The sequence below is a fragment of the Rhinolophus hipposideros genome (genome assembly GCF_964194185.1).
Source record: "Rhinolophus hipposideros genome assembly, chromosome: 1".
NCBI lineage: Eukaryota > Metazoa > Chordata > Mammalia > Chiroptera > Rhinolophidae > Rhinolophus > Rhinolophus hipposideros.
In genome coordinates, this window is record NC_138047.1 from 101316420 (window position 1) to 101330138 (window position 13719).

Here is a 13719-nt window from a genome sequence, read left to right on the forward strand (position 1 = left end):
TTGATATATATATATTGTGACATGATCACAATAAATTTACTTAACGTTTATCAACTCACACAGTTACAAACTTTTTTCTTCTGTGTGATGAGATCTATTCCCTTGGCAACTTGCAAATATACAACATAGTGTTATTAATTGTAGTCACCACGCTGTCCATTCCATCCCTCGGACTAATTGATCTTATAACCGTTAAGTTTGTACTTTTAGACCACCTCACCCAATTCCCTTGCCCTCTAAGCCCTGCTTCTGGCAATCACCAGCTTGATCTCTGCTTCTGTGAGTTTGCTTTCATTAGATTCCTCATATTAGTGAGATCATACAGTATTTGTCTTTCTCTGACTTATTTCACTGAGCGTAGTGTCCTCAAGGTTGGATTGAGACGGTTATTTAACCCCTTAATTGCTCTGGTCAAAAAAAAGAAGAGCGTTTTAATTAGCAGAAAGTTTACTGCATTTAAAATAAATATCTGATTATAGCTTAGGTAGCATATAACATATGAAGCAAAAGAGAATTTTGCAGAAAATGCTTCTTTTAAAAGTCTTCCAATGAGGGAAATATGCCAGAAGTAAATAAGAGGAAAGACAGTGGTTGAAAAAAGGTTTTGTTTTGTTGTTTTCACAAGTTCTGAGCCAGATTACCTGGAGGCTCCAGTGGGTGCTGAGTAAATATTACTGACTGACTGAATAACAGATTGTCGAGTCCCACGCCACAAGAGTTGTGGGGAGCGAGGAGGGTGGCACAGGTTTAAGAAAAGACAGTAGTCATGAATAGAGTTTAAGCAGACCAAGGGACCCCTAATCTCAAGGACTGGAAGCCCCTAATCGGGCCTTGCATCACCTTTTATTAGTTCGGTGGGGAAGTAAAGGAGATAAAGCTTGTCAATCTCAAGATCTGTGAATCCTATACATCATAGTAGGAAACCGATTTAAGTCAATCACCCTTGCCTGCAGACAGCTGGACCTTAATTCCCAACTTCCCCAAGGAACAAAACCTATATGCATATGAATAGATGGAGAGCACCTCATTGAATCACTTCCCTTGCAGGTTTCAGGAAAGAATGCAGCCACAGAGGCTGAGGCTTTCCTTAGCCTGAGGAAGGTGGGGGGCTGTGCCCACCTCTGTGAACCCCGTGGGTTCTCCTGTTGGTCTCCATGTGACTGCGCCTGGCTTGACTTGTTCCTTCCGTGAGGAATCTTACTCGTCATTGACTGTCCAGTCATCTTTCTGGGACCAAACAGGGAGGCATAAGGTGCAAACACAAAGGTTTAGCAAAGTCCTTGAATTACAGACTCTCCTTTTAGGTAGAAGGAAACAAAACAGTTATGCTGTTGCGTGTGGAGACAACAGACAAAGAGAAGTGCAAATTAGTAGTTCTTTCAAGGAAACTAATAGTAATTATCCCCAGAGGGGTAAAGCACTGCTTACAAGATGTAAGTTTTGCTGTTGTATAAAGTACAAGTTCCTGGGTGAACCTTTTTTGGAATATGATTTAAAAAAACACTGAAAACTATAGAATTTTCCTGTCTACCTCCTTCTGCAAACTTTCAGTAGCATTTAGATGGAAGGAACCTCACCTTCCTTGAGAAAATGAGATCCAATACCTAGTGCTTTATTATTCTTTTACTTTTGCTATCCTTATTTTCTCCATATGGTTACTAAAGGCCAATTATAAAGCTCCATTTGAGTTAGTGCATGTTAAAAATTATGTCAGAGGGGAAGGCACAGATGAAAGCCAGCCTAGAGATAAGACATTTATTTGAAACAGTTAACCAGAAGACAGAGTCAGAACATAAAATGTAAAACTACCTCCATAACCGCCCCGTTACCCTGTGACTGAATTCTCTCCCCAAGTTTCACATTCAGAGTCCAAGCTCTGAGGCACTGGCTTTGGGCTGGCCCTTCTCTCTCTTTCCTCCTTTTGTCTAAACTGGACTGAAGTATTTTTCCTCTGCCTTTGAAGTATCATGCAATGGGCTTGATGGATGAGTTATAAATCTTACCTGAAGTTTTCCAATGTACAAGAAGAATGTTTTCTTGGCTTTCGGTCATTCAACACCAGTAATACTGCTGTTTGGTATCTAAGCCCAGAGGCAAGTGGAGAGGGGGGCGTGGAAAGCAAGATGAACAGGAAATGATGAGGTAAAACATTTATAGGAGAACTGTGGCTTGCATGAGGCCATTCCTTTCAAAACTAATAGAATTTCTATTTAGAACAATCTCTCAATCTCTCTCTCTCTCTCTCCCCCCCCTCTCTCTCTCTGTCTCTCTGTCTCTCTCTCTCTCTCTCTCCCCCTTTCCCTCCTACTCCCCTCCCTCCTTCCCCACTCCACCTTTCTGTTTCTGCCCCCTTCTCCCTGTCTCCTTGTCTGTCTCTTACACAAATTTCAGAATTACAGTCTTAAGAAGGCAGGCCAGTGGAAGCTGAAATGACACCACCCTGTTTTTCTAAAGAGTCATATGCTGCCATGTTTGTTGGTCATACAGACACGTTAGTTTTTTGAAACATAGTTATTCATGGTAGAAATTGTCAGGTTGACTAAAATAATATAGTCACTCACCTATTTTATTTTAATCTTAGTGACTAAGAAAAATACCCAAAGTCCTTCATAAGGAACATCTTATCAAAGATTTGGGATTGTTGAAGGCCCAAGTGTTGGGTACTCTGACAATAAGTAATCTCAATCAACACTTCATTTTGAATGCCACATAACCCTGATAACTTTGTTGAAACTCAGTCTTCCTATTCCAGTACTACTGCAATTTTTTTTTCTTTATTATGGTTCACTATTTAACCCCACACCATCCAATAGACTATTCTGTGATGACAGAAATGTCCCTTATCTGCACTGTCCAAATGGTAGCCTCTAGCCAGGTGGTCATGACCACAGCTACGGGACCAAAGAGGAATGTGAAGACCTGGGGATTATGCGACTTACCAGGGGCCACACTGGCAGTTAGTGACCTCACCTGAATGAATCTCTTAGGACTTGCGAGGTAGGACGCCCCAGTGCATCATGGTTAGATTTCATTTGGGCACAAAAAACGAGGGGGCAGTTCCAGAAAAGGAGACCTAATTTTTGCATCTAATGACAATGTATATATGGGAATAACATCACCCCCTTCTGGACTTAACAGATGACACAGAAATAAGTGGAGGGCCCCAAACCAAACTGAACAGAGCAAATCATGAGGTCCTGTCACAGTCTGCTTAAGGCTGATCAAAACAGACCTTCATGTTTTGTTCTTGTTTATTATATATTTATTCACTGATTGAACACCTATGATGGTCTAGGTGGAGTAGGTGTTGGGGGTAACGAAAATGGATAAAAACAGTTGAAGCATTCATTGTCACATTGCACTGTCTACTGGGGGGAATAGGCCAGTGGGGGTTTATGTTATCTATGCACTGGTGTGTTAGGGCAATTATGGGCTCTGGAGGCCGGATCTGGCTTTGACATTGGTGCTTCACTTACTAGCTCTGTGAGCTTGGACAAATTACTGAAATCGCTTTAGCCTTCCGTTTAAGATGGAGTTAGTAATATGCTGCTATTGTTGCTAAGATTACATGAAATGAGGCATGCCAAGCTCTTAGCTTAGTCCTCATTCACACTGAACACTCACTAAGCCCTAGCACTCACCACTTCCAGTACTGTTGTGGGTATTAGTATTATTAGGAATAAAATCGAGCCCTGTGAGGCATAGTCTCTTCATTTTGCAGACAAGGGAAATGAGGCTCTGAGAGATAAAGCAGCCAAAATTACAGTGACGAAAAGCGGCAGGACTGAAACTCAAGGCAGATCTAGGGCAGCCCGCTCTGAGAAGGGAGCGCTCACCTGGGAGCCCATCCCGAGAGGGCTGCCTCTGAGCAGCAGTGCTGGGTTCTGCAGGTGTTCAAAGAGAGGTCCCTGACCAGCAGGGGCTTTACAGGGGAAAATGTCAGGCCTGATTAGAAGTCTCCGGGTATCACCTACCCTTGGCATGCCTGTAGGGAAATTTTCAGAAGTTTCTGAAAACTTCCATACTAATGGGTTGTCCTGGACATATGCACACTCAAGATGAATTTAAACTTTAAACCAAACAACACTCTTTCCAGCAGCATTTTATGCTAGACTCTGGGGTAAGTGAAAGAGCCACTGAGTTAATATTCCTGTCCATCATTCAGTTGTCTGTTCATCCTTCCATCGATCCATCCATATGATGAACATTAAACATGGACTGTGTACTAGTCCTGAAGAAAAGGTGTTTTTCTCCCATACGTCTTGTTTGTCCAACCAGACAGCATTCTCAGTTCAAGGCAGGAAGTGGTGAGAGAGACACAAGAGGCACACTCGTGAGTGCACTTGGAAGAGGGATTACTTTCTGCAGGTTTCCACTGGGCAACCTAGCAGCGGGGCGAAGACTGTGGGGATGCCGGCTACTGACAGCTGCCAGGGATCAGACCCATATGAAATGATTAATTAAGGCACCGTGTGTTTCCTGTTCAGCGGATGCCTGCATGCGTATATGGGACAATGACTGTTTATGCCGTTTTTTTTGTTTTTGTGTGCGTTTTTTTAAATAGCTCCCGCCACTAGCATTGTGATTGGTACACACGAAGAAACCAAATAATTTGGATTTTGTTTTGTTTGGGTAATTTTTTTTCTTTCATTAAACTCTGTTGGGAGCTGGCAATAGAAGCGTCCCAAGCAGCCTGGGAGGGAAGGGGGTGGTCAGCGCAGGCAGGTCTGAGTTGGAACCCGAGCGAGGAGGAGTTTGCAAAAGGTCAGCGGCGTTCCAAGGAGAGTGCTCTGCCTACTCGGTGAAGGAGGCGTGGATGCTGTGAAAAGGGCGTGCTCCGGTGAGCGGGACTCGCGCCACAGGAAATGGATGCAGTCCCATCTGGTGGTGCCCAGGGCCATTGTGGCGAAACCGCCCGGCGGGTCCAGTGGGAGCGCGTCCGGAACCCCAGGGTTAGCTATCTTTAAAACAGCGAGCCGGGTCCCCCACCAGGCACCTGGCCGCGTGCACCTTTCCCGCCGCAGGTGAGTAAGTGTAAGGAAACACTGCCACGCCGGCGGCTCCATCCACAGATCAGGGTCAGGGAGCAAGGGAGGCCGCAACAGGTCCTGCGGGCCCCTCGGCCTCGCTCACGCGCCTCAGGGGCAGGGGCCTCTCCCGGCCCGACGCGTCCCGGAGCCTCTCCGGAAGCCTTCCTGGTGGTCCCCGAAGCCGGCTCATACATCATTCATGAGCCGGGGCCAGGCGAGCAAGTCTGCGAGGGGAGGGCGCAGAGGCTGCGCGGGCCGAAGCCGGAGCTGGACCTGGCGCGCGGTGAGTGGCCGCGGCCTCATCCCGAGCACAGGGGGCGTCTGTGGACCGAGCCGGGAGCTGCGCTCACTCCCTGCGGGGAGCTGGGGGTGCGGGGTGGGGAACGGAGGGGCTCGCTCTGCGCGCCTCACCCCCCAGCCGGCCGCCGCCCCCGCCCCTGCCCGGCGGCAGCAGGTGATGTGAGCCCCGAGAGCGGCTGGGGGGGCTGCCGGGCGGGCGGGTTGGTCCGGGCTCCGGGCCAGCGGCAGTTCCGGGCGGAGCGCGGACGCGCGCAAACTTTGCCGGCTGCCTGGTGGGTCTTCTTTCCATCCCGAGCAGGGGACGGGCGGCGTGGCTCGCCCAACGCCCCGCGCGAGCAGGAGCGCGAGCGGGAGCAGGGCCGGGACCCCGAGGCCGCGGGCTCGCTCTCGGAAGGGCGAGGACGGCTGGGGAGGCCCATCCGCGTCCCGGGGACCGTTCCGCGGTGAGGGAGCCCCGGGGGTGGTGCCGGCGGCCGGCGCGGGGCTCTGCGCCTCCCGAGCGCGTGCGGAAAGGGTCACCGTTCTCCGATTTGCCCCATGGAGTGCTCGGTGCCCGCGACCCGAGCGGGAGGGGGCTCTGGGGCTGCGGGGGGAGGCCGTCTTCCCGCGTCCGTGGGGAGCGCACTCACGCCTGCCTTGCCGCGGTCCCCCACCCCCTTAGGGGGCACAGCGCCGGGGCCTTCGGCGACCGCGGGATCTAATGGGTGCTGGGGCGCCCCCGGCTGTATGGCGCCAGCCGGGACAACAAAGGGAAGCGTGGGCACGGGAGGGCTTTGAGGAGCCGGAGAGCAGGCGCCGAGAGAGGCGAGGGACCGCTCCCGGGCGGTGCAGCGCTCAGGCCCCTGCTCCCTGGCGACTCCGGGTCCGTGCCCCCCAGGGCCGCGCGGGAGGCGGCCGAGTTACTCCGCACCCCCGCCCCCGGCGGCGGCGGTTTCCTCTAGTCTTCTCGGTGGGCCGCCCGTTCTTTTGTGTCCTGCAGCCCCAGAGAGGCTCCGCCGCGGAGGGAGCCAGAGCGGGGGACCCGGCCGGCGACGGGCCGGAGTGACGGGCTGGGGAAGCCGGTGGCTCCCGCTTCCTGAAGCAACAGGTTGCGCCGCTCCCCGCGGCCGCTGCTGCTCTTCCTCCTGCCGGGCGGGGAAGGGCTTTCCCCCAGGTCCTGCGGGAGGCCGCTGCCCTGGGGAAGATGCGCTGTGAGTGGCGGCGGGAACGTACCTCCCGCCCCGACACAGACCCAGGAAAGACACAGCTGCCGTTATGTGTTGGGTTGGACCTCGTGAAATGGCCGTGTTTGTGGCCCCCAGACGTGAATGTCGGCAACTTCATGTGATTCCACTTGGATGACATTACTTCTTCTTTTTCCTTTCTCACTCACTTGTGAGTTTCCTCTTTCAAAATCCTGGGAGCAGCCCTGTGTTTTCAGGGTGCGAAGACTGATTCTCTCAGCGGCAGAACAGACTCTTTACTGACTGCCAGCTGGGTGCCAGGGGCTGGCCCTGGTCCATCTCTAACCCTCCAACGCTATTTGAAAGCCCATTTTACGGATGAGCAAAGGAAAGCGCGGAGAAGGTAAAGAGCTGCTCACTGTACAGAGTTAATAAGTGGGGACTAGAGAGTCCTTCCCTGTCGCCTCTTCAGCAGTGCCCTTTAGTTGTGTTCTCTTAATGTGTCCCATAATATTTTTTATGAACTTCCTTATGAGTCCGTGCTGGATTGTTTCTGTGCTTCTAGTACAGTGAGGCAAGCAAGTGCATCAGAGGACAGGTTGAAAGTAATAAAACTTTAACCCACATACGGTTTTGTTGGTACTGTTTAAAATATGAAGGGAATAGGTTTTGCAGGGAGTCAGGAGCTCTCTCTGAGATTTGTTCAACATCAGGACACTTTGTTACAGATGATAAAAGCCAACTCTGGGTAATTTTAGCAGGAAAAGGACTGGGTCCTGGGTGCCTTAGAGAAGTGACAGGAGGCTGGCTAGCCAGGCTCAGGAGTCAAGGAGAGTGCATCTGAGGACATGCAGCAGGATCTCTGGTGTATGGACTCCTGGCACTACCACCATCATTTCTAGAATGAGTTAGAAACAGTCTGCCTCAGTGTGGTGCTCCATTCATAAGCCCAGGAGTAAGCACCTGATTGGCTGAGCTTGAGTCACCCCCCAGGGCACAGTTGGGGCACCTCAGCTGGCTTCACAGTGAGAGCCAGGGCTGCAACCCAGACTCACAAAGGTGAGCTCAGAGCTTGGGCAGCTCCCATAGCCTTGCCCAGCCCCACCACCAAAACCCCACATGACAAACATCCAGTACAAAGATCTTTTGAAAAGAACTTCCGGGTGTACTTTAGTGCAAGCCATTACTTGGTCATGGCAGACCACTAAAACAAGTTCCATCAAAAGAAGAGAAAAAATGATGCTGGATGGTCACCATGTTTGCTTTTAAACAGGGTTTGAGTGCCAAGCTGTGGACTCCATGCTCAGAATCATGTGAAATATTTGTTTAAAATTCACATTCTGGGGTCCCTTCCCCAGTTTGAGCTCAGTGCTTTTGGAATGGAAACCAGGAAGCTAATGCCCCATAAACCAGAAAAATGGTGACATGACCTTATTGATTAGTCTAGTGCCTGCTTAAGGAGATAGCCCCAAGGGAGCAATTTCCAAAGCCTGCAAACTTGAGGGTCCCAGGAGAAAGTATGGCCCCCCCCAGAAGGGTAGACCAGTTGTTCTGCCCTTGGTGACTCCAGTGAGGAGACAGTCTGCTGCCTGTGTGGGAGGAAGTAGCTACAAGCATCCCCCCCACCCCCCTTTCCAGGGGCCATAGGGCTGCTCCTAAACAAATGCTTGATACAATTTTGAAATAGGCAAAAATGACCATTTTGTCACTCCTCCCTCGTCCCTCCACTCCTCCTCAACCCTCCATCATTTGATTTTATCAGTCCTTACTGAGTGCCTACTGTGTGCCTGACTGTGGGGCCACAGAGGTGAGTCAGTCATGGACCCCACACAGCCACTAGGCTGGGTCAATGCTTTACTTCTGTTGTCCTGCAGCCCTGCTTGGGAAGCCTGCGTGTCTTTGGAAAGTGGTCTGAACGAGCTAAGGTGCAACTCAGGAACAGGGCTGGTTCTCAAACCATAGATGTCTTAAGAATCAGCCGCCAGGGGAGAGTGTTAAAAATGCAGATTAATAGGCCTCATCTCTAAAATGAGGTCTGATAATCTGCGTGTTAACTAGGCGCCTCATTTCACGCTGATGCAGCTCTTGGTCCCTGAGGGGTTTCCTGGGTTTTTTATGCTGGCAGTTCTGGGAGCTGCTCTCAGTCGTGCTTGCTACCTGTGTGGCTCAATAGGCGAACACTTAGAACTTCCCTTTTAGCAGTCAGTTAAAACAGGTGAAACACCCTTCGTTTTTCACTTAACTTTTATTAGTTGTCTAGTGTTTCATACGTAGTGAGATTTTAATATTTTCTTAATACTCATTCTACACTTTAAGAGGGACCTGCACTTTGGAGCAAGATGTAAAGGCATCTGGGGTTCCAGGTGCCGTATAGCTCAACTGCCACGTCCACCTTCGCTAGTGAGAACTAGCATCTCGTTTCGGATTTCTCTTCCCCAGCTGTTTCATGGAGGGAGCTTGAAAGTCTGTTTATTCACAGCTCTCCCAAGGGCCTTCTGCCAGTCTCTCCTGCTCTTTTTCTCTCCATCCCTGGCTGAGACTTGGTGGCATTACCAGGAAGCCAGCCTTAGCAGCTGAGCCTTTAATCCTTCCAACGGCTGAGCTCTCTGCCTGTCCTTCAGTATAAAACAAGACAAGATGTGTGTGTGGTGTGAGTGTGTGTATATGGTGTGTGCTTTGTGTGTGATATGTGATTGTGCTCTGTGTGTGTGTGCACATATGTATATGTGTATGTTGTGTGTATGTTGTATATGGACATGGTACGTGGTACATGGTATGTACAAGTATGCGCGCCTGTGTAGTGTGTGGGCATACCTGCCTGCCTGCTCAGAGGAGCCCTGTCCTACCTGAATAATCACCCACAACTATCCTTTCATACTTTCCTCCTACCCTGTGCATCTCCAAGAGACTTGAAGACTGAGGGGCCTTGCAAAAGCTGACAAGCTTTGTTTTCTTATTTGTTCTCTCTGGAAACAACTTGAAGACTGAGCAGAGCACTGGTTTCCCATGAGAACCAATGAAAGGCAAGAATGCTTTGTAGCTTGATGACAGTTATTTGCAACAGCCATGCCTGGCAGGGAAATTGCCTTTTGGGAACAGTGCCCAGGGTTCTGGTGTATTTGTGGGTGAGACAGAGAGCTGACATGGAAGCTTGGGGTTGATGAGCTTGGTACTGGGAGCCATTGGGGTTCTACAAGAACCACGATTTGAAAAAAGGGAGAGTTTGGGGTGATTCTATTAGTAGCTCTGGGCAGAAGTAATTGGAGTGGGACGGGACTTAGAAGCTGAGGCAACATCTAAGGGGATTCTATATGAATTCACATCTTTATTCAAATAGCTCATGAAATCCTACCTCCGTCTTTGACTTGGTGGAATGTAGGCAGTGAGTCCACCTGCCCCTTGTACAATGTGTCACTGTCTTGATGGTCCCTCTCCCCCATCTCACAGTGTTTCAGGAGCGCCTTTGTCCTTATTTGGAAGTTAGTAAGTGTGTCTATAGTAAAAAATAAAATCTGAGTGTTCCTGACGCAGGAACAGAGAGGATGAGTAGGACATCCCAACCGCTCTGGTAGGTCCTGTATTGGTTCGCCTAGCCTTGTGCAACAGCACAAGCGAGGCAGCTGTTTTGGCTTGTTTATGTGCATATTCAGCAGCACTTACTGAGCTCTGACTGTGTGCCCTGTCTCTTGTTCAGTTCCGGGCACAGAAACGAGGAGAACAGTGTCCACGATGGGAATCTCAGTAGACACTGGGTGGGTCGCTCTTTGTAGGATTCCTGTTTCTTTCTCCCTGTCCCCAGGATGAGCGGAAGTCCTCCTCTGCCCTGACTCATCGCCTGGACCCCCAATTGTCCAGGTGATTGTGACTTGGGGCGAAGGTTTCCATCAGCTGCCTGATGAGCGAGTGAGAAAGACAGATTTTAGTGTCACCTAGCCTTAAAGAGTTGGGTCCCTGCCCTTGAGGCAGTCCTCTTCTGGTTTGTGTTGAGGGTGAGTGGAGAGGGGGATGTTTGAAATGAGGTCAGTGAGCAGTAAGTAGAATAACAGGCAGAGTACAATAGATCTCCAGAGACAGGGACAACCACACAAACTTGGAGCAAAAATAAACCTACAGTCTCTTGCTGGGCACCCCTGTGCCTCCGACTGGAGCCTGAGAGGCAGGGTTCTGTAAGGAGAGTGTCTTGGTGTCTAGAGCTTGGGCTCTGAAGACAAAATCTGGGGTTTAAATTCTGGCTTCCTCGTTAATCAGCCATGATCTTGGGCAAGCCACCAAAATCCTCTCTGCGTCAGTCCCCTCATCTGCAACATGGGATAATGCCTTAAACAAGGTCCTACCTGTAAAGCAGGTGTCTGGAATATAGTCAATGCTCAAGAAATATTAGTTTCTAAGACATCACAGCCATCTCTGCACTAGCGGGTGTTGCTTGAACCCCTAAAGAGTTTGTGTTCTGAGTGTGGCCCCACACAGAGGGACCTGGTCGCCTTCATGGCCCTGTGGCTCTGAGGCGGCCTCTGCTTGCTTCCTCGCCCCTCATCCGGATTAGGCTGCAGGGCTTGCTCGCTCTGAAGCAGTGCAGCCTCCTTGGGGCAGCTCCTGGTGCAGGCAAGCTACTGTGTTGGTGACTGCTGCCCCTTCTCTCCCTGCCAGGCATGCTGCCTTGAGCGACTGACCCCCTGGAGATCGCGCATGCCAGCCCTGCCAGAAAAGAGGACTCTGCAGACCCAGTCCTCCCCATACCTCTTCTGCACAGAAACTACGCTCCTGTCTTACCCACCAGAACCACCAGAACGCAGCTTCCAAACCTCTGAGGCAGGAGGCCCTCCGTTCTACCTCATGTTTGGGGCCCCTTGCTAACTATGGCCCTGACACTCGGCTTCCTGCTGCTGCTGGGCCTGTGCCGGATTATCGTTTCAGAGGGGCCGCCGTCATCCACAAGGGGCTCTGATGTTCCGGAGTTTGAACTGCCAGCAACGAACTATGAAACCAAAGACTCTTATGAACCTGGACCCATTGGCGTTCTCTTTCAAATTGTGCAGACCTTTCTTCACGTGCTGCAGCCCAATGCTTTTCCTGAAGGTAAGTGCTGATTGCGGGAAAAGATAGAATCATTTTCCAAACACACACGTGCACATATGCAATATTGCTTGTTCATGCCGAAAACAACCAATATAGAAGATAGTATTTTAAGGTATGAGGCTTCAAGTGATTGAATTGCACATGAGCAGGAAGTATCAAAACAGAGGTTAAGAAAACTTGTACCACATTAAATAGGTTGTCAGAAATGTGATTATAAGAAATGAAGTCAAACTCTGTTGCTGTGTTGGTTTTCTCTATCCTCCTTAGGATATCCTCTTTCTCTCCCTCCTTTTTTTGTTTGTTTTGTTTTGTTGGCTAGAGCAGTAAATTATTCTCAAGTGCATACCAAAGGTAAAACTTAGGGTAAGAATGAAAATTCTCTGTCATCAAATGAGAAGTTAATAATTACCTGCTGGCTTACAATTTTAAGTCTCCTCCACGCACCACAAAATGCAATTTTGACATTGCTTAGGGCAAGGACAGGCCTGACCAAACCTATTTACCTGAGTAACTGTTTCACTTCTAAGAGTTTGTGAGGAAAGGAAGCACGGCCACTCATTGGAACTTGCATGGCACCGGGCTATTATTCATTCTTTACATGTTCCACTCCTTGGCCTTCTTACCATTGTTTCCCCTCCTCATCTGTACTCAGTCTCTGAGGTATGCGTTTTCAGGAACAGGATTATGAAAATGAAAATGGTCTGTGGGAAGTGTCTGTGGCTAGGGTTTGGCAGTCTAAATTTTTATTGGCTTAATGTTAGAGCTATCCTAAGCTTGTTGTTTAAACTACAAAGATTTGAACACTATCATGATTACTAAAAATTATAAAATTTGTAGTAATTTTTATCATTTTCCTTAGCTGTTCACCTATTGTTCATAAGAGGCATGTGTGTTGAGAGAGAGAAAGAGAGAGAGAGAGAGAGAGAGAGAGAGAGAGAGAGAGGCAATGTATTTAATGAACTTCAGCACTTTATATACTGAGCAGTTTATAGATTTTGATTAAATACATTTATATTGAAGTTTTTTGCATTTATTTGTCTTAGATTAAGCAATTGAAATAGTTTGAAGTGTAGTTTTCAATTTTTTGTTAAGTTTAATTTCAATTTAATGAAATAAAGCACTCTGAGACCTATTGTCATTGAAGAGAGTCCTGAAGATTACGACTTACCATTTATGTCATGGCTTAAAAGACTACATTTGGAAATCTAAGAGATAGAAGTAGAAAATAAGCTGAGTTTCTTTATTTACATTGAATGCAAATTCACTGTTTTCAGTAGATATCTCTGTGTATTAGCAGAATTGATATAAATATTATTGAATAAACAAATACCTACTCATGTTTCTACTGGCTTCTTATTTTATGTAAAGGTCATAGAATTCAGTTGTTTCCTATGACTTCTTTGAAAAGATTGTGAAGCATCTATGTGTCATTCTAAGGCATGCCAGGTAATTAGCTAATAGTGTAATCTCTTTCCATGTTGTGTTTTATTTCTCTTCCCCTGGATTTCAGAGGAAGGCATCATCACACTTATTTTACGTGGGGAAAGCAGTATTTTAAAAAAAGTCTTCATTCAAATGATTGTGTTAAAAGATATCCTACTTCCAGCCCACTTTAAGGTTTTGAACTCCACCATCATCGTTAGTCTAGAAGGCGGCGTCAGAAGCATTTAAATCCTAATGTAATCTGAGCGAGTCAGCCTTGCTTGTATTATACCTTGGCCTTATTCGATATGTATTACTTCAGAGAAAGAAATTCCCAAAAGTTTCAACAGTAGACTAGAGCAGACCAGCACTACGCTTTTAAAAAAATAATCGCTGGTTGCTTAAAGAATGTAATATTGAATTTAGCAGGTGACATCTTGGAGTGTTGGTGTTTTTTTCCACCATCCTATTATTTATATTCTTTCACCCAGTTACTAGATTTCGTAACAGTCTCAAAGTACCTATTTGGTGCTTTGCAACATAAAGGAAACAGGACACAAACATGGGCTTTCCATTTGAAGCCAGTGCATTTCATGAGCACCAAGTCATACGTAGGTGTCTGGATAATTGAAGATGAAAAGAGTGAGAGAATGAGAGACACTGATACCTATTTATTAACTTAACAAAGTTAATACATTAACCAAAACAGAAGACTTTAGGACGAGTCA

General features: G+C 48.0%; 1 protein-coding gene across 9 annotated transcripts in view; it reads left to right on the forward strand.

The window, feature by feature from the left end:
• Positions 1 to 4800: 4800 nt before the first annotated feature.
• PROM1 (prominin 1) overlaps positions 4801 to 13719 on the forward strand; it is a 95153-nt gene continuing 86234 nt past the window's right edge. For 2 of the 9 annotated variants that reach the window (XM_081055160.1, XM_081055165.1), the window contains exons 1-2: positions 4801 to 5024; positions 11141 to 11569. In XM_081055160.1, the coding sequence (XP_080911286.1) occupies positions 11350 to 11569 (220 nt within the window). In that variant the 5' untranslated portion in view covers positions 4801 to 5024; positions 11141 to 11349. The other 7 variants (XM_081055163.1, XM_081055168.1, XM_081055161.1 and 4 more) reach the window with 6 other exon arrangements.